General features: G+C 43.4%; 1 protein-coding gene across 6 annotated transcripts in view; it reads left to right on the top strand.

Moving 5' to 3' along the window:
- Positions 1-21,394, top strand: part of LOC130294479 (protein CEPU-1-like) — a 721,573-nt gene that overhangs the window by 567,108 nt on the left and 133,071 nt on the right. For all 6 annotated transcript variants that reach the window (XM_056544347.1, XM_056544344.1, XM_056544345.1 and 3 more), the window contains one exon: positions 3,513-3,745. In XM_056544347.1, the coding sequence (XP_056400322.1) occupies positions 3,513-3,745 (233 nt within the window). The remainder of the gene's footprint in view (positions 1-3,512; positions 3,746-21,394) is intronic.

The raw sequence follows: 21,394 nt of genomic DNA, 5'->3' as shown, positions 1-21,394 counted from the left end.
TTCATGGACTCAAAGGCCTCACACACAGACGTTTATTGCACTGATGTAGGTTACACCATATTCCGGACCGATGCAGCTTCTTGTCATCTTTCCCCTAAACTCTTCTCCACCAGCTTCTTGGCCCACTTCATTGCCACCTCTGTCTGTCCCCAGATACTTGTTGTCTGTATGTGTATAGTTCTGAATTCAGATTCTTCAGTGTTGGTGTAAAATGTATGTGAGTGTGTGTGTGTGTGTGTGTGTGTGTGTGTGTGTGTGGGGGGGGGTTGTGTATTTTTGTATAGTTGCTCTTAACGCCGGCTAGATTCTGAGCAAGTGCTCCCCCACTTCTGTGTGAAGTGAAATGTCCTGGTAATTTCGAGGGAGGTCACAGCCTCTGCATTTTGCCCTTTTGTGTTGTTTTTATGCCGAGCCTCTGAATGCGCCGCAGATGCCGACTTCTTTGATCAGCCATTGTCTCAGGGCTTAATAGTTATGCAAATGAGAGCGAGTGGAAGCTGGCAGTGAAGCGGGCAATAGGGAATCCATATTCCCTTCCCTTATTTTTGTGACAAATACAAGCTGAGCCGGTTTTGTTTACTGACGTCTTTCCAGAAGGGGAGATTATCTGCAGCCTTCAGCCGGGGTCTCACGGGGGGCACTGAGGAGATGATACTGCTATTTAGGATCTGGAAGGCATTAGCAAAAAAAAGCTCAAACATTTCTCTGATAATTAGAAACCAGGTCCAGGGGCCACAGAGAAGACCGAGAAATATTCTGAAAGGTGGTATCTGGGTAAGGAAATGGCAGGATCCGGTATCTTCATCACAGTGTAACATACATGATATGACATCATGCTAACCCTCCTGGCGACACACGTCTTTGTACAGTTGCAGCCATTGGGAAGCATCATGGTGGGGTCTTGTCCCATTGATTTACTGATTCTACCATTGATGCGATGACCCACTACAGATTCAAAAGTGTGGGGCCTGAATCATCCGACTGCTGGATGGGGCTGTGTATACTGCAGAATACTATTGTCACTTTTTTTGAGCATATAACCGCATCCCCTGATCTCTCCTCCACCAGCTTCTTGGCTCCACTTCATTGCCACCTCTGTCTTTGCCCAGAAGCTTGTTGTCTCCATGTATTCTGGATTCAGATTCCCCTTGGTGTAGAATGTGGGGGGGAGGAGTAACGTGTATAGTGGCTGTTGACGCCGGCTAGATTCTGAGTGGTGTCTCGTCCCATTGATTCACTTATTCTACCATTGATATGATGACCCACCATGGATCCATGAGTCTAGGGCCTAAACCATTCGAGGATGGGGCTGTGTATACTGCAGAACAGTGATGTCACTTTTTTTGAGCATATAAAGCGTTACACCATAACTTGCACTATGGAAATGGGATGCCTGGCATTTAGGACAAAAAACAGGCAAAATGTGTCTACATTAACTCTAGAATATTTTTTTAAGTATTCCATTATTTTCTACATGTGATGTAAAGTATTTCGAAAATGTGATGTTTGGGAGTCAGGGCTCATTTCATGGGACATCAGTTGTCCTTAGAGCCTGGTGGGGAGGCTTCATTTGTTTGTTGGCTCTAGAGGAGCCATGCTTATAGTGGCAGAGGGTTGAGCACCGAGCACAGCACAGCCCTATGACACTTTTAGCAGCCTTTTCTAAGAGACTTGCACTGAGTATGGCGGTTGTATGATGAGTGGGGGGCATTGATTAGCAGTGCCACCGCCTAGTCCTGGCCTCTTGGTTGAGGTGAAGCTCTTTACTAACTTTGAGAATGAGAAACCTTTTGAATGCGCTACAGGAAGCGCTGACGTCTAATAAATTTCCAGCCGAAGCCGAATCACCGCAATTCAGCCATTTACCGAGTGCTGTTTGGAGGGGAGATAAGCGCTTATTTTCTGCAGTTAGGACTTCTCAACACCTGGAGGTTATTCAGATGCCGTTCATTGTGGGATTTAACCCCGTGTAGTGCGCTGTCTCTACGCTCCTTACTGATTCTCTCCTATGGAGCTTTCGACTGTCACTGGTGTCAATCACACGACAGGATGAGTGCGCTGCGTTATTCCTCCCTGTACAGAAATCTTCCCGATTGAATGTGGCCTATTTGTTCCTTCCACTCTGTATACCTGTCCATGTCATTGTTGCATCCCTTCTGTCCATCATTTCAGAGGATAATGCAAAGACATGGGTATGTGGGATTGGAGGAGATCGCCTAAAATCCTAGGAATCTGCGATAGCATTAATGTGAATGTGACATGTAGATTGTGTGATATCGCTGTGGGTGAAGGGTCATTGGGAGATATAAGACATGTAGCCCTATTATAAAAATATGAGAAGCACCATCCCTGTCATTGTGCAAGATGTGAAAAGTAATTAATTGCTGGTTCCTGGATATTGGTCGCTCTTCTGTATATCTGCTTGTGCTGGGTAAATTAACTCTGAATAAACAGTCTTTAATTTCCTACCCCAGAAAAGCGGGGCCACGCTATTAGGATAGGTTCACACTGCTATTTGTTTATTCGAGGCACGGATACGTTGGGAAACTGTCAAAATGACATGCCGACCTATCTGTGTTTATTTCAATGTCCAGAGCGTAGTCGGCTAGTGAATACATTTTCCCAAGTTATTTAAGTTTTGTCTTGGACTAAAATGTGCTGCACTCGGTCACTAGCTGACTATGCATGGGATATTAAAATGAATGGAGCCCATGCCTATCAAAGCACAGATACATCAGCATATTATTTTCACAGTTTCCCAATGTATCTGTGCCATGGAGGCACAATTCGTGGTGTGAACAAGACTTTATATTGAGCTTTTATCTTCCTCTTCAGCTTGTGTCTATATAAAATCCAATGGATACATAGAATTAATGTATACAGGTCAGCACCACCCTTCGCACACATCCTGTGTTCCAGTACGAGCTATGCAGTCACATCTTAAATTTTGTGACCAAAACTGGTCAAACTGGTGGCCCTCCAGATGTTGCAAAACTTCAACTCCCAGCAGTTGAAGTTTTGCAACATCTGGAGGGCCGCTAGTTGGAGACCCCTGGTGTGTAGACTATGATATCATTGGCTGCGACATCATTAGCAGAGGCCTGTGACATCATTATCATTATTAGGTGTGGACTGGACTGTCTATAACAGAGGGCTGTGACATCATATGGTGTGTATAGGACATCATTAGGCGAGAGCTGTGACATCACTGGGTGTGGGCCATAACATTATTAGGGGTGCATTGTGACATGTAGCATAACACTGTGATGTCATTTGCTGTGGACTGTGCGTTGTAAAGTGCACGTTGTGACTTCATTTAGATGTATGCTGTAGAATCACTGGGCCAAGGCCACAGTGGTTGTGGACAATGACAGAGGTTTGTGACCTATTTTGGGTGTGGGCTGTGATATCATTGATTTAAGCCCATGACATCATTACCAGAAGGCTGTAACCTCATCAGGTGTAGACAATTTGTTTTATGTTTCCACTTACACGCTTCTTTCTCTCTACAGGTGCACGGTGGATAACAGAGTGACCCGCGTTGCCTGGCTGAATCGCAGCACCATCTTGTACACCGGCAATGACAAATGGTCCATAGACCCCCGTGTGGTACTTGTGGCCAACACCAAGACCCAGTACAGCATTGAGATTCAGAATGTGGACATTTATGATGAGGGACCCTACACCTGCTCCGTGCAGACAGACAATCACCCCAAAACCTCCCGCGTGCACCTCATTGTACAAGGTAAGTGTGGTGCTTGTAATGATCAGATGACTGGCCCCTGGTTCCTGGCATCTGTTTCAGGAGACAGGGACCATAAGGACCATAAAGTCATGATTATATGCCATGGTCCTGCCAGTGCTGTATGGAAGATTCCTCCACAGAGTGTCCTGGAACGTAGTTTATAGTTCTGTCAGAGTAAACCTTCTTCTACACCCCCCCCCCCCCCAGTTGTTTATCATTTTGCCGCCCCCAGTATCTGCCCCGTGGTATTGTGCTTGTTCTTTCAATCAGCCGGCCCTTTGTTAGCTACAAATAACTTCCCTCTTCATCCGGCGCGGCGTTAATCTCCCATTCCCGGTCATTGTATGCGGCTTAATTACCTGGTCATAGACGCTTTGCATCTGAGCTGCGGAGGTGGCAGGGGCTGGGAGGGGGAGTCAGACGCACAGGATTCAGGGAAACGGAGGGAACTGCATTGATCCTCCAGTGTGTCCCACGTAGATAAGGAGAGATTCTGGGGGGATTGGTAAACATCCTGTAGAGCTGCCATTTTCTCAGCACTGAAAAGCTTTAATCTGCTATTTTCTCCGGCAAAGTGAGCTAATAATTTCCAGAAAGGGACGAAAGGCACCAACACTTACAACAGCGTGGCCAAATGACAGCAGAGATGTCCAGCACATGTGCAATATAGAGGAAAGGGAATAGTAGTGTTATGTATGATATTAGATATGATGCTATGGTACAGGTTAGGGAGTGTTATATAGGATTTTATATCACAGATAAGGAGGATTATACAGTGATCCCTCAACTTACAATGCCCTCAACATACAATAGTTTCAACAGACAATGTTTTTTTCTGGATCATCGTAACTTGAAACCAGACTCAACATACAATGCTACAGACAGTCCAGATCTGTGATACCTGTCACAACTGGAGGAACTGACCAATCAGAATGGGCATTTTACTGGTAAATCACCTCTATTACTGAAGTATATGCACTGACTGGCTGTCTGGTAGTGCCCCCTACAGTACAGGGAGGAACTACAAGTTCTGTGCTACTCCTTACCTGTGCCAGGGTTAGTTGCTCCTTTGGACACCAAGTAAGGGCGGCTCCATTTGGGACACTGTGTGTACTGTATAGGACCCTGAAGAAGCTCATGTCCTCTACATAAACCATTGTTTCCAAACCAGGGTGCCTCCAGCTGTTGCAAAACTACAACTCCCAGCATGCCCGGAAAGCCAACGGCTGTCCGGGCATGCTGGGAGTTGTAGTTTTGCAACAGCTGGAGGCACCCTGGTTGGGAATCACTGACAAAGACCGTGATTTACAGCTCCCAGCAGATCTTTCTTACTTTTATATGTAAGGATTTGCTTTATCTATATTAGTTATCTACTTATTTATCTTTAATCCTCACCTTTTCCTATTTTTGGATGACATTTTGGTGGCTTCAGAACCAATTACCAGGTTTCCATAGAGTTATGGTCTCAACATACAATGGTTTCAACATACAGTGGTCGTCCTGGAACCGATTAATATTGTTACTTGAGGGACCTCTGTATTTGATACTATATCACAGGGCTGGGATTATTAAATATGATACTGTATCATGGTCAGGGGTATTAGGATATTACAGATCAGGGAATATTGAATATCTAAGGTAACGAGGACTTAATATGGAATTATATCACAGATCAGAGAGTGTGTTATCTGATATATAACAGGTCCGAGTGTGTTAGATATATTATATCACAGGTCAAGGAATATAAGATAAGATATCACATGTAAAGGAGTATTCAATATATACTGTAATATCATAGGTCAGGGATTGATATATATATATATATATATATATATATACAGTGGTCCGTCAACATACGATGGTAATTCATTTCAAACGAGCCATCGTTTGTCGAATCCATCGTATGTTGAGGGATTCGTGCAATGTAAAGTATAGGAAGCTGTACTCACCTGTCCCCGCCGCTCGAGATGGTGTCCCCGGGCCTCCGCTGGGCTCTCCGCTGTCTTCTCCGGTCCTCCGCTGTCTTCTCCGGTCCTCTGCTGTCTTCTCCGGTCCTCTGCTTTCTTCCACAAGGCCTTACTGGGCCTGCGTAGCGACGTCATTACTTCGCTGCGTACGCCATTCCCATTGGATGACGTGCGCTTCAGCGTATTAACGTCATCGGAGAGGGCCGAGAAGACACCGGAAGACCAGCGCTGGACCCAGAGGGCACCCCGGGGCATCGTGGAGGGGTAAGTAATACTTACCGCACAACACGGGGAACATTAAGCTGCTATCTGGCAGCAGCTTAAGCATTTGGTGCTGCCGGATAGCACTTAATGCGATGGCCCCGACATAAAAAAGCATCGTTTGTCGATGCTGACATCGACATGCGATGGCCTCTTAGAGGCCATCGTATGTCGATTTGATCATATGTCGGGGCCATCGTAGGTCGGGGGGACACTGTATGTATGTACATACATATATAATATATCACTGGTCAGTAAGTATTAGATATAATGTTATATTACACATCAGGGAGTCAAAGATATGGTGTTATATCACAGAAAAGGAAGTATTAGATATATGCCACAGAAAAGGGAGTGTTCTATCTAATAAGATATTACAAAACTGGAAAAATTAGATATGATAGCATATCACACATCAGGGAGTAGAAGATATGATATTATATAACAGGAAAGGAGTGTTATACTGTATATGATATACCACAGGTCAGAGAGCGATATATATGATATATTACAGGAATGGAGTATTAGATATGATATTTTATCAAGAGCTGAAAGTATTAAATATGATACTGTATCACAGGTCAGGGAGTATTAGATTCGATAGATCACAGGAGAGGAAGTGTTACACATATACATATTTTCTCACTGGGTGCCTTATATAGTCCCCACAAAAAGAAGTTGCAGGATGTTAGATCTGGCAATCGTGGAAGCCAGCGCAACATTGGTGAATCATTGTTTATGGCACAGCTAATCCAACGTCCTGGAAAGTTTTCAATAATATATCGGCAAACATCCAAATGGAAATGTGGAGATGACCATCCTGCTTATAGAATATGTTTGGCAGATCTTCCTCTATCTGTGGTGCAAGCCATTTCTTTTAACATGTCCACGTAGGAGCTTCCAGTGACAATATCATCAGCAAAAATGAAGAAACCGTAGACTTTGTGCCTACTCGTTGGACAGGACACGTTTGCTTTGAGTGAGTCCCTCGTGCTGGATACATTTTCTGAGCCCCAAATTCTAGCATTTTGACGACTAACCTTCCTACTGAAGTGAAAGGTCACCTCATTAATTAACACCAGCTTGTCAGCGAATTTGCCTCTTCCAATCAGCTCGGCAAGTCAATGCAAAAGTCAGAGTTTCAGTTGTGCTCGTGGCTTACACTCGTACTTGTGACTTCAACGTAGCATACCTACCTATATATATGACAAATATTAACCTTAATAAAGCGGTTAGAGGTGTGCCATTAACCACGTCCGAGGGCACACCTATAGAGGCCAAACCCTGAACATGAATGAATGGATAAGGGAGGGTGGTAGGGGTCCCCAAAACATGTACACCTCTCCTAGCGGTGCAAGGGGCATTATATGCACACCTATAGAAGGCAAAAATAACCCAGATAGGATGAAGACAAAGTGCATGACTTTGATAACAATACCACATCTGCAGCATCAATCATCACATACTATACACTGGACTATGTCAGCCTGACAGAAATGCTGCAACTGCCAAACATCTGACCCAGTCGGTACCTGATGCTGTGAAATGTATTGGCCACTGGTTGGGCATGAATACAGTGCTATCTCATGTCCCTGCTATAAGAGGCAAAATAAACTGTTAGATAATTGACACACAAGTACCTGATGGCCTGACATACCTTTGGTGATGACGATCTAGCGAAGTCAGTGCCTGCAGACTAGACAATGTCATGTAAACACCTTACCTAAAAGTAAACTAGACTACACGCAATAAATTTACCCTTAACTATTACATGCATCTGCCAATCACTCTGCAATGTGTCAGTAACAATGCCCTATACAGTGCATCCCCCCCTGCAGCCATGGCAGGCCCAAGTAAACAATCCCCGATATGACAATATGTTATTCCTCTCAAGCCGTGTCAGTATGCATCAGTTATACAATGCATGCTCCTGTGACCATGACAGGCACAAGTATACAACCCCAATGCTACATGAAGCTATTGGTCTGCAAAAGTGTCAGCAACAATAATAGTGTATTACAAAATAGAGAGGAGTACCCGGCACTGGAACCCGTGAGCAATCACTTGTAGATGTCGGGATAGCTGTACTGTAATGAATGGTGGTGCAGGACGCTGTAGACACAGGTGCGTACAATATGCAAAAAGAAAAATGGCAGCACAGCACTCACCCTTCCAAACAGGACATGGACACAGCACCGTTTCGCGGTAAAACCGCTTGGTCACGCCTTCAAAGTGTGACCAAGCGGTTTTACCGCAAAACGGTGCTGTCATTTTCTGGGCTCAGGTGAGCCCTCTGTCCTTCACCTCCCCCCCCCCCGTCCCACTGTACTGTATGGACCCCGAATAAACCACGTCCTGTTTGGAAGGGTGAGTGCTGTGCTGCCGTTTTTCTTTTTGCATAACAATAATCGTGTGTCACATTCCACCCCCCCCCCCCCTGCAGACGTGGCAGGTATGACAAGTATAGCATATAGTAAATGAAAAAAAGACTAGGTGAAAACGCCTGAGGTCCTGTGACAAATCTAAAAGACCGTATATCATCATCTGACTCCTAACTGTATAACCCTGATTACCCGTCTATCTGTAAGTGTAACCTGTTGAAACTAAATATGACCTGTGGACATGAATGGTATTACACTGAACCCAACCAAGAATATACAAGCACCTAACTAAATCCTCCAACCAACGACGATACGCATGGATATCATACCGATCTGGTGGTGACTGAAAAAGTGTCAGTAAATAAATGTGCCGTGTAATTAGCCTGCAGATGTGGCAGACAGATGGGTATACAATAGCCGTAGTGCCGTGACGTTATTGCCCTGAAGCTGAGACAGTGACAATAACTGCGCAGCACATCCCCCTGCAGACGTAGCAGGCTTAACGGGTATACAATCGTCTATGTGTCATAACAGTATTGCTCTGACAACGTGTCAGTAACAACGACTATGCAGTGCCTCCCCCTTCAGATGTTGAAGGTATGCCGGGTATACACCACCTATGTGTCAAAAGTTTACTGCTCTGAAAACATCCCCCCACCCTACAACCACCTGTATGCCGAAATGTTATTGCCCTGAAAACTAGTCAGTAACAATAACTGTGCGGTGCATCCCTCTGCAGATGTGGCAGGCCTGACTGGTATACAACCGCCTATGTGTCTTAAGGGCAATGCACTGAAGTAGTGTCAGTAACAATAAATGCTCGGTGTGTCCCTATGCAGACATGGCAGGTATGACAGATATACACCCCCATATGCATATGCATACAATATGCATGTAGCGTGTTGAAGACACAAACTATTAGTAGCGTATGAATGGTAAGAATGAATGAATGGTAATGCGTACCCGCAATGCAATTTATCCTAATAATGCTAAGAACGTGATGCATGCGCATTATGATAAATATGACAAACGCACCATATTAAAGTTATTAATATATGTACTTTATACAAGCTGCAGATGCATGTACAGTAAAATGCAATAAATGTATGTACAGAATAATCTATAAACATGTGCCCAGTATGAGAGCTTATAATGCCCGTATAATGCACCGTTTAATTGGAGTGAACAAATGCACAGAACAATGCCAAACCGTATGCACGAAACAAACACTAAACCGTATACACAGGACAAATGCTAGGACTTGATCACAAAACGCTAAACCAAGTACATGCCAGTAAGGCTTAGTGCCTCTATCTCATTGTCCCTTAGCGACACCAATAGGTTTGGCACACAGTGGAGGGTTACAGTATGCATTAGACCCCACATAAACAAATAGACATATAACATATACCATAACATTATGCACAGAATAAATTCTATAGTATATGCACTGTTCGAACAGCGTATACACAACTTAGTGCTACAACATGGCTACAGAATAATTGCTAACACGTGTGCAGGGAATGCTATAGATATTAAATGCAATACCGTGCCCGATAAATGCTAAACTGTAGTATAACCTTAACAGCTAATGCTATCACCGTATGCACAAATCAATGCTATAACTATGCACAGAACAAACACTAAATATATATGAAAATAACTACTATGCAGAATGAATGCTAAATGTGTGTACAGAACAAATGCCAACATATGCTTAGAATAAATGCTATAGCCACATGCACCAAAGAATACTAGACATGGCATACATCCCACAACCCTTTCATAATACAACTGCTACGCACATGCGAGATATAGAAGCTATGAACGTGTGAGAGATATGCGCTATGAACATATGCAAGATGCTTGGAACGTATGCTAGACATGAATGCGAGATATACTCGCTGTGACTGTATCTATGGTATAAATGCTAAGAGAAAGTGTCATATGAAATGCAACGACCCTGTCCATAATATATAAATACTATGAATGTTTGTGAGATATGAATGCTATGAACATGCCAGACCCAAATGCTACAAGCGTATGTGAAACATAAATGCTATGAACGTATGCGATACATAATAATGTGAAAAAACTCTATACATAATTGCTATGAATTCAAGGGATATGAATACTGCGAACGCCAGTGTGACATAACTGTTCTGTAGAGATGAGCGAACTTACAGTAAATTAAATTCGTCACGAACTTCTCGGCTCGGCGGTTGCTGACTTTTCCTGCATAAATTAGTTCAGCTTTCCGGTGCTCCGGTGGGCTGGAAAAGGTGGATACAGTCCTAGGAAAGAGTCTCCTAGGACTGTATCCTCCTTTTCCAGCCCACGGGAGCACCGGAAAGCTGAACTAATTTATGCAGGAAAAGTCATCAACTGCCGAGCGGAGAAGTTCGTGACGAATCGAATTTACTGTAAGTTTGCTCATTTCTACTGCTCTGCACGTATGCGAGACATGAATACTAAAAACATATGTGAGACACACCTGCTCCGAACATATGCAAGCCAAAAACTATGAATGCATACGAAACATAAACGCTACCAACCTAAGCGATGTAATCCTGTGAACGTAAACTTGATAAGTGCTATAAACGAATGCGAGATATAACATTATGAATATATGCGAGACATGAATGCATTGAACACATGCGAAACTTAAATGCTATGAACGTATCCGAGACAGAAAACTATAAACGTAAGCGTGACATGAATGCTGTGAACATAAGCGGGATAAAACACTGTGAATGTAAGCGTGATATAACGGCTATGAACGTAAGCAACATAATAATGCTATAAATATATGTGATATATGAATGTATTGCAACACATGCAAGACAAATGCTATGAATGTAAGCGGGACAAAAATACCATGACACTAAGCATGGTATAAACGCTGTGAATTTAAGCGTGCTAAGAATGCTGTGAATGTGAACAAGATAACTGCTATGAACATATGCGACAAAACTATGCATATATGCGAGCCAAATGGATGAACATATGCAAGACATAAATGCTATAAACAAACATAATCGACATAGATGCTATGAACATGAGTGGAAATATACCTGCTAGAATTGAAACCGTGAATGTATGCTAGAAGGAATGCAGCAAACATATGCCATGTATGTTATGAACGTCTGCAAAATACAAATCGCAATGCACGTATGTATGAGATCAACACTCTGAGTATATGTGTGATATGCTAAACGTGTGCGCAACAAACTTCTATGACCATAAGCATGATATAACGCTATGAACGTATGCATAAACAGTACTGTGTTAACCTCTGCAAAATAGCTATGGACATCCGTATGGTATGATTGTGTAAACGTATGCTTGTTATAAATGTTATGAATGGTATGTTATAAACATAAGCTTGGTATGATGCTATCAAATGCATGGCATGCCGGTGTATGCATTGAATAAATGCTACAGTGGTGCACACACAAATTATGAATTGTGGTTGCATGCAGCCACTATGAATCAGAAGGAGGGCTGGCCACTGACTGAGCTTGGCAGAGCTTGCCACACCCTGAACAAGAGTTACCCTCTTCTGGATCATCAGGGGGAGAGCCCAGCTGACTGGGCCACTGACCTACACCGACAGGACATACAGTCCTACCATTACCTGCTTCCCAGAGACAGGCTCAGTACATGAAGTCCCTAGTGGAGTAGGTCAGTGCAAGAGTTTCCCACTGCAGCACAACTGACAACACCGCCCGTAGCCGACCCGGCGTGCGTCAGAGCCAGCGGCAGAAGAGACGTCCGGGACACTGTGCCGGCAAATAACAGCAAACCCGAGATACACTGCCTGCTCATCGCCCACTATGTCCTATGTCGTCCCCGCTGATATACCTTCATACCTCTACAACAACTGAATCCTGGGCGCAACTTCGGTAGCAGATTCCGGGACAACCGTACGACAGCGAGCGGTCAGCATCCTGCCGAGAGGCAGCTGGCAGAGCCGCACGAGACACTGAAACTGTGCCACCTGCTGTTCCCACGTGAACCACCCTAAGATTGTTGGGAAATACAAAAACATAGGATCGTGGCCGCACACCAGGCAACATCCGGCAGTCCGCAAAACATGTACTCCCCGCCTAGAGGTGCCAGGGGCATTATATACACACGGCCCCTTGCCTAAGACATGAACGCTCTGCCTCTAAATGCAGAGGATAACAATCTTTATTTAGAATCAGTCTAAAAATGCATACAAAATGTCCAATCAGACAAAATCCCGTTTAAAAAACGTTTAAAAAGACACAAAAAGTGCCCTCCCACAACAGGGAGAAGCCCTTAGGACCCCTCCCAGGCACCTGTGTATATCTATATACAAAACACTGCCTCCACACACACGCATACACAGTGGCTCTATGCAATTTTGTAATAACCTGAATACATAAATAAAAGCCAGCCCTACTATCAAAAAACTGTTTACAGTATACGACCTGATAGACAGTAACCCCACAATATGTATCAGATAGGGAGCTGCAAGAACCAGAGGCAGTGAGTCAATAATCCTCCATCAGGTGTCCTCCAGAACCCCACGCGTTCGTCACCTACGGGTGACTTCCTCAGGGGTGTTATGGTTAGGTTAAAGACCTAGTCTCTTATATACACATTTTGCCTGATTAATTAATGGACGGTACCTGTAGATCATATGGACACATGCTTTTTCCTCTATGTGATGGCGTCAATAGCCAGCTTGTATTTCCGAGTCAAATATACCTAATGCCAGAGAGACTATATACATGTTGCTAGGGGTTATGGCACAGAAGGAATGAATATATGGTATGCGCATGCGTGGACGTGTATACAGAGAAACGGAACCTGAGACGCAAGTGTTAGCCGGAGCTCTGATGCTCTTGCACATCCCGAGCCGGAAGATTGAGAGGAGCATGGGTGCGTGTGCGCTTGTGATACTGGTGCTCCAGTGCGCATGTGAGGACATTTATATAGGAAGTCATGTGTTGACCCGAAAATACAAGCGGGCTATTGCCGCCATCACAGGGAGGAAAAAGCATGTGTCCATATGATCTACAGGTACTGTCCATCAATTAATCAGGCAAAATGTGTATATAAGAGACTAGGTTTTTAACCTAACCATAACACCCCTGAGGAAGCCACCCGTAGGTAATGGAACGCATGGGGTTCAGGAGGACACCTGCCTCTGGTTCTTGCATTTCCCAGCTCCCTATTTGATACATATTGTGGGGTTACTGTCTATCAGGTCGTATACTGTAAACTGTTTTTTGATAGGGTTGGTTATTATTTATGTATTCAGGTTATTACAAAATTGCATAGAGCCACTGTGTATGTGTGTGTGTGGAGGCAGTGTTGTATATAAATGTGCTGTCCCAGTACAGGACCATGTTCTGTTCCTGTCTTAAGTCCCCTCAGGAAGAGTCCCTGCAGTCTATCGGGGTCTCCTGTAGGGCTTCACCCCTTGCTCATCAGTTCTTGCTTCATAATAAATATGCACATAATATGTATGTATATTGTTCAGTGTATATAAAGGATGTACAAGTGTATAAAATGTATAGGACCTTCCTGGGTCATGTGATACTGTCATGTGACGTACCCAGAGTTCCCTGGGTACAGGACCTCCAGGCTTGGCAACCAATGGTATCAGTCCAGCCCCCCCTAGTATATAAGGGGTTGTAGTCTCTAAATTCTCTCTCTTGCTCTCTTCTCTTCCTGCTGGACACAAAGCAAGCACAATTAGCATCTACTAAATTCATCTCATCTAGGCCAAAGCCTAAGGAACCTGCAGCCACTAAAAACGTGAGCTACCAAGCTCTATCTACAATTCCTAGTGACTACTATTCAACTCAAGCATATAGTTAGTAGCACAGTGGCCTGCATAAATCTCAGTACTACAAGTCCTAGCAAGCCTGTGAGGTATCCTGCATCCCAGTTGCCTCTAAAGAAACTGCATAACTGTAAAGACTGTAAGAAGTTTAAGTAAAAGTTCCAGTTATCTCATAATTCCTGTTGTGGACATTCCATTATTTCCTGCTGTTTTTGGGTTGGTTGTTGGCAGAGCCTTCTACAGAAAACAACCACATCCTGGCGTCACGACAAATCGGGGATTAATAACACCTTACCACACAGGGTTAATACCACCATACCACCAGACCCTGCAACACTGTTGCAGCACCCCAGACACCACATAGATATACACAGGTGTCCTGGGAGGGGTCCTAAGGGCTTCTCCCTGTTGTTGGAGGGCACTTTTTGTGTCTTTTTAAATGTTTTTAAACAGGATTTTGGCTGATTAGACATTTTGTATGCGTTTTTGTACTGATTCTAAATAAAGATTGTTATACTTGATTGGGTGTGCGCTATATGGTGTATTATGGTTTACTGATGCTACTGGACCTGGGAATAAAAATGTTTTTATGGTAGCACTAGCTACCTTAAATCTTCAATTAAAATGTCAAAATTCATCTTTTAATCTTAGGGATTGTGAAGCCCTAGTGTCTACTCATACTGCTGCCAGCTCCAGGCTGTGTCATTCAGCCACTATATGGTCTCCTCATGCTGCCAATACCTCCACGCTGTATCATTCAGCCACTATATGGTCTCCTCATGCTTTAGCCACATCCAAGCTGTGTCATTCAGCCCCTATTTGGTCTCCTCATGCTTCAGCCACATCCAAGCTGTGTCATTCAGCCACATCCAAGCTGTGTCATTCAGCCACTATATGGTCTACTCATGCTGCCAACACCTCCACGCTGTGTCATTCAGCCACTATATGATCTCCTCATGCTGCCAACATGTCCAAGTTGTGTCATTCAGCCACTATATGGTCTCCTCTTACTGATGCCACCTCCAGGCTCTGTCATTGTGCCGCTCTACGGCAGTGATTCTGCATATCATTCTAAATAACAGTATTATTTCACTACCCCAGCACACTCCATATGCGTGTTAGAACACAGCAAAGTGTTCTACACCCCTATTGAGGCTCTCTGTAGGCCAGAAATAGTCATTTTTAATATAGATTCGCCGTGCATGTCCGGGCATGCTGGGAGTTGTAGTTTTGCAACATCTGGAGGTCTGCAGGTTGGAGACCACTGTCCTATACTTTACATTGCACGGATGCCTCAACATACGATGGTTTCAACTAACGATCGTTCATTTGGAACGGATTACCATCGTATGTTGAGGGACCACTGTGTGTGTGTGTGTGTGTGTGTGTATATATATATATATATATATATATATATATCACAGGTCAGAGTGTGTTATATATGACTTTATATCACAGGCCAGGGAGTGTTATGGGATGGGGACACCTATGAGACGGTTCATACAATAAATTAGACATGCACCATGAGATTGCGTTTTTTATTTTTTATTTTTTGTTGCTCACAAGCCTGTTAGCTCCACGAGTCGGGTTAGCAACATAGAATAGCTGGATATGAAGAGTCCTCTGACGAGCTGAATATGTTCCATTAATTCCGTAATATCTATGAAAGTTACACGGACTTTGACACTGGGCGGTTTCACTTTTTGTACCCCGTTAAATAATGCTCGGTGGCGTGATAGAAAAATACTTTGGATGAAAGCAAACAGAAAACTCAATCTCATGGTGCGTGTCTAATTTATTGTATGAACTGGTACTGACTCTGGAGTGGTGGAGCCTCCAAATAGACACATGAGAGCCACCCAAGGTTTATCTTATTCAGCAGTCTTATTGTGATTTATGTATTGACACCTTTTTGTCTACCTCAAACTCTCCACTCCAGCCTGTGATTGTCATGTGACTGAACAGCGTTTATAGATAAGATTTGTTCTGCCAAATGTGTGGCTTTTTGTGTATGTAGCCCCCGTATGATATTTGTGCCGCACATGTATTTTGGGAGTACCATGCTGTCTTTGTTTTTGACTTGCAGTTTTTATTGTGAATGTGTTTGTTTCTCATTAGTTTCCCAGACAAAGGATGAGTGCGGAGATAGGGAGCGGATTCTCAGCGCCTGGGGCCTGGTCTACACAATGTGCAGCCTCGTTGTGCCAGCCTTCCCTTTAAAAAGCTTGTCAGGGAAAGAAGCTTCTCAGTGGGCAGCCATGGCCGCTGTTCACCATTTAATCATTTCTTCTGTACTTACTCTTCCTTTATCCTTCTCCCTGTTCACCTTGTTGTTCATTCTCTAGAATCCACCTTCCCTGTATAAGTTGAGCTGAAGACTCTGCACTGTATCTTTTATGATGTGCTGTGCTTGTAGTGCTGCTAATGCCACATTAGGTGCTGCGCGCTGTGCCTTGGAGGTGACTTGCAAAACTAGCAGTCATGGGGCGACCACATAGATCAATGTAAGCAAATAAGGCAATGGTCCAGGGGATGTGTCAAATGGAAGGGTGCCCATATAAAGTATGCGCTTAGCACTCGTAGGAAGGTGTTCAACAATGTTGTGCCAGTAAAGAATGAAGGAGGGTGGTTAGTAGGTCAGGTCATGCCTTTCCTATTCTGCTGCCTTAAGCCTGGACTTATTTTGCACTGGTATGGACTGTTGGTCAAATACCACTATGGTCCTTGCATTAATATTACCCATAACTACTATTACACTACTACCTGTAACTGAGAATAATCTTGACCTGTACCTGAAGAGACCCCTGACCACTGCCTGCAACTGAGGAGACTTCTGACCACTGCATGTAGCTGAGAAGACTCCTGACCACTGCCTGTAACCGAAGAGACCACTGCTCATACCTAAGGAAACTCCTGACCACTGCCTTTAATTGAGAAGATTCCTGACCGCTGCCTGTAATTGAGGAGACTCCTGACCGCTGCCTGTAATTGAGGAGACTCCTGATCGCTGCCTGTAATTTAGGAGACTCCTGACCACTGCCTGTAATTGAGGAGACTCCTGACCACTGCCTGTAATTGAGGAGACTCCTGACCGCTGCCTGTAATTGAGGAGACTCCTGACCGCTGCCTGTAATTGAGGAGACTCCTGACCGCTGCCTGTAATTGAGGAGACTCCTGACCGCTGCCTGTAATTGAGGAGACTCCTGACCGCTGCCTGTAATTGAGGAGACTCCTGACCGCTGCCTGTAATTGAGGAGACTCCTGACCGCTGCCTGTAATTGAGGAGACTCCTGACCGCTGCCTGTAATTGAGGAGACTCCTGACCACTTCCAGTAACTGAGGAGATTTCTGACTACTGCCTGTAATTGAGGAGACTTCTAACCACTGCCTGTAGCTAAGGAGACACCTGAACACTACCCGTAACTGAGGAGACTCCTGGCCACTGCCTGTAACTGAGGAGACTCCTGACCACTGCCTGTAACTTAGGATAATCTTGACCTGTAACTCAAGAAACACCTGACAAAACTACTACTTGGATCTATGTAGAATTCTCACCATTGCCTATAACTGAAGAGACTTCTCAATCATTTCCTGTAACTGAGGGGAATCCTGACATTACCTGTAACTAAAGAGACTCCTGTCTATTACCTGTAACTGAGGATAATACTGTGAATGTTACCTGTCAGTCCATTGCCTGTCTATTCACCTTACACCACCCTTTATCTTTATTTCATATTAGTTGTGATTTGATTATCATTTGTGGCCATTTGGTCATTATAATTGCAGTTCAGTGTTACAGACGAGGGAGGGGGGGGGGCACTCTTTGGCCAGGCTCTTGATGCTGTTATCTTCTTAGAACATCTTTAGGAGGTTTTCTGACTTTCAATAAATACAAAGATAAAATTCAAGAATACCTGAAAACTACAGTACATTTAGTTACAATCGCTTCTTACTATAGGAATTCTGTGGCCTCTAATAATTTCTGTCACCAAATAGAGGGGAAGGAGGGACGTTTATATACTGTAAAATGAAAGGGGTTTTCTGAGGCTTTTTCATTAATAGCCTATTCTCAAAATAGGCCATCAATATCTGTTTGGCTCCCACACCAAGCACTCCTACGAATCATTTGTTTGGCAGAGCCACGGCATCGGCATGCACAGTATTTAAAGCAGAAAGAAAGCAGCTCTGTACATTATGTCGTGGCTGCGCTGAATTATATTTACTTCAGTAAATGGGCAATATCCCAGTTTTTGTTTTGTTTAAAAAGAAAAAATATATATATAAATATAAATACACACACAGTGGGGCAAAAAGTATTTAGTCAATCACCAATTGTGCAAGTTCTCCCACTTAAAAAGAAGAGAGATGCCTGTAATTTTCATCATGGTTATACCTCAACTATGAGAGACATAATGAGAAAAAAAATCCATAAAATCACATTGTCTGATTTATTAAGAATTCATTTGCAAATTATGGTGGAAAATAAGTATTTGGTCACCTACAAATGAGCAAGATTTCTGGCCCTCACAGACCTGTAACTTCTTTAAGAGTCTCCTCTGTCCTCCACGCATTACCTGTATTAATGGCACAACCTGTCCACAACCTCAAACAGTCACACTCCAAACTCCACTAAAGAGCTGTCGAAGGACACCAGAAATAAAATTGTAGACCTGCACCTGGCTGGGAAGACTGATTCTGCAATAGGCAAGCAGCTTGGTGTGCAGAAATCAACTGTGGGAGAAATTATGAGAAGATGGAAGACATACAAGACCACTGATAATCTCCCTCGATGTGGGGCTCCACGCAAGATCTCACCCCGTGGTGTCAAAATGATCACAAGAATGGTGAACAAAAATCCCAGAACCACACAGGGGGACCTAGTGAATGACCTGCAGAGAGCTGGAACCAAAGTAACAAAAGCTACCATCAGTAACACACAATGCTGCCAGGGACTCAAATTATGCAGTGCACAAAGTGTCCCCCTGCTTAAGACAGTACATGTCCGGATCTGTGTGAAGTTTGCTAGAGAACATTTGGATGATCCAGAAGAGTATTGGGAGAATGTCATATGGTCAGATGAAACCAAAGTAGAACTTTTTTGTACTCGTCGTGTTTGGAGGTGAAAGAATGCTGAGTTTCAGCCAAAGAACACCATACCTACTGTGAAGCATGGGGGTGGAAACATCATGCTTTGGGGCTGTTTTTCTGCTAAGGGACCAGGACGACTGATCCATGTAAAGGAAAGTATGAAGTATGATTTTGAGTGAAAACCTCCTTCCATCAGCAAGGGCATTGAAGATGAAATGTGGCTAGGTCTTTCAGCATGACAATGATCCCAAACACATCACCTGGGCAACGAAGAAGTGGCTTTGTAAGAAGCATTTTAAGGTCCTGGAGTGCCCTAGCCATTCTCCAGATCTCAGCCCTATAGAAAACCTTTCGAGGGAGTTGAAAGTCTGTGTTGCCCAGTGACAGCCCCAAAACATCACTGCTCTAGAGGAGATCTGCATGGAGGAATGGGCCAAAATACCAGCAACAGTATGTGAAACCTTGTGAAGACTTACAGAAAACATTTGACCTCTGTTATTGCCAACCAAGGGTATATAACAAAGTATTGAGATGAACTTTTTTATTGACTAAATACCTATTTTCCACCATAATTTGCAAATAAATTCTTTAAAAATCAGAAAATGGGATTTTTATGGATTTTTCTTCTCTCATTATGTCTCTTGAGTTACACCCAAAGAAAAAAGAGAGCTATTTACACAAGATTGTATGCAAAAATAGACAAACTTTATTGGTACATAGTGTGACATACGATAACATTTATTAAAACAAGGAGGAATGCAACAACAGAAAAGCGGCAGCCTAGGACGTATATAAAAGATATGCAAGTGCTGAACAGTTTATAGGAGACACAGGCACCCCTTTACATATACGTTTTTTTTGTTTAGGGTTTTTTCCCCCTAGGGTGTGTAGTCGTTACATGTTTGCTTTGTTCATATCTCTTATAATTGAGGTATACCTGTGATGAAAATTACAGGCCTCTCTCATCCTTTAAAGTGGTAGAACTTGCACAGTTGGTGGCTGACTAAATACTTTTTTGCCCCACTGTATATATAAAAACTAATAACTGCATTAGCCCCTTAATGACCACAGACATCTATTTACGTCTGTGGCCGGCTCCCATAATGTGAAGTGTGCTCAGAAGCTGAGCGGGCTTCGTAACTGCTTGGTCCTGGTTGCTATCAGCAGCCAGGACCCGCGGCTAATACCAAACATCGCCGATTGGGCTGATGTCCAGTATTAACCCTTTAGGCGCCGCAATCAAAGTTGTTCGTGGCGTCTAGAACGCCGCAATAAAATCGCGCCGTCCCGTACAGCTGAGAGGACAGCGGGAGGTGCCTCACTGTGCTCCATGCTGTCCGATCTGCTTTTGATTGCTACAAGCCTGAGATCCATATTACACTGATCAATGCTATGCTATGGCATAGCATCGAACAGTGTATGCAATCAAAGGATTGCAAGAAACAGTCCCCTATGGGGGCTGAAAAAGTGCAAAGATTGTAAAAAAAAAAAAGGGAATAAGTGTGATTTAACCCCTTCGTAATTAAGTTTGAGTCACCCCCCTTTTCCCATAAAAAAAAAAAAATGTAAACAAAAATAGTTAATTAAACCGTACGGTCAATGGCGTACATTTAAAAAAAATTTAAGAAGTGATTAACATGTCCGATCAAAACAATCATGGTACCGATAAAAACTTCAGATCACGGCGCAAAAAATGAGCCCTCATACCACCCTGTATATGGAAAATTAAATAAGTTATAGGGGTCAGAAGAGGACAATGTTAAATGTATTAATTTTGTTGCATGTAGTTATAAGTTTTTAAAGTTTTAAAATAAAGAAAACATTTTACCGAAAAGTGCACTGCGTAGATCTGAAAGCCCCCAAAAGTTACAAAATGGCGTTTTTTTCCAATTTTGCCCGACAAATATTTTTTTCTGGGTTCTCTGTAAATTTTTGGTGAAATGATTGATGTAATTACAAAGTACAGATGGTGGCGCAAAAAATAAACCCTCAAATGAGTCTGTAGATGCAAAATTAAAAGCGTTATGATTTTTAGAAGGTGATGAGAAAAAAAAAGTGCAAAAACGGAAAAGCCTGTGGTCCTTAAGGGGTTAAACTCTATGGGGGAGATTTATCAAAACCAGTCCAGAGA

The sequence above is a fragment of the Hyla sarda genome, chromosome 10 (genome assembly GCF_029499605.1).
Source record: "Hyla sarda isolate aHylSar1 chromosome 10, aHylSar1.hap1, whole genome shotgun sequence".
Taxonomy (NCBI): Eukaryota; Metazoa; Chordata; class Amphibia; order Anura; family Hylidae; genus Hyla; species Hyla sarda.
Note: the sequence above shows the minus strand (reverse complement) of the source record. Positions and strands in the feature narration are given on the sequence as shown.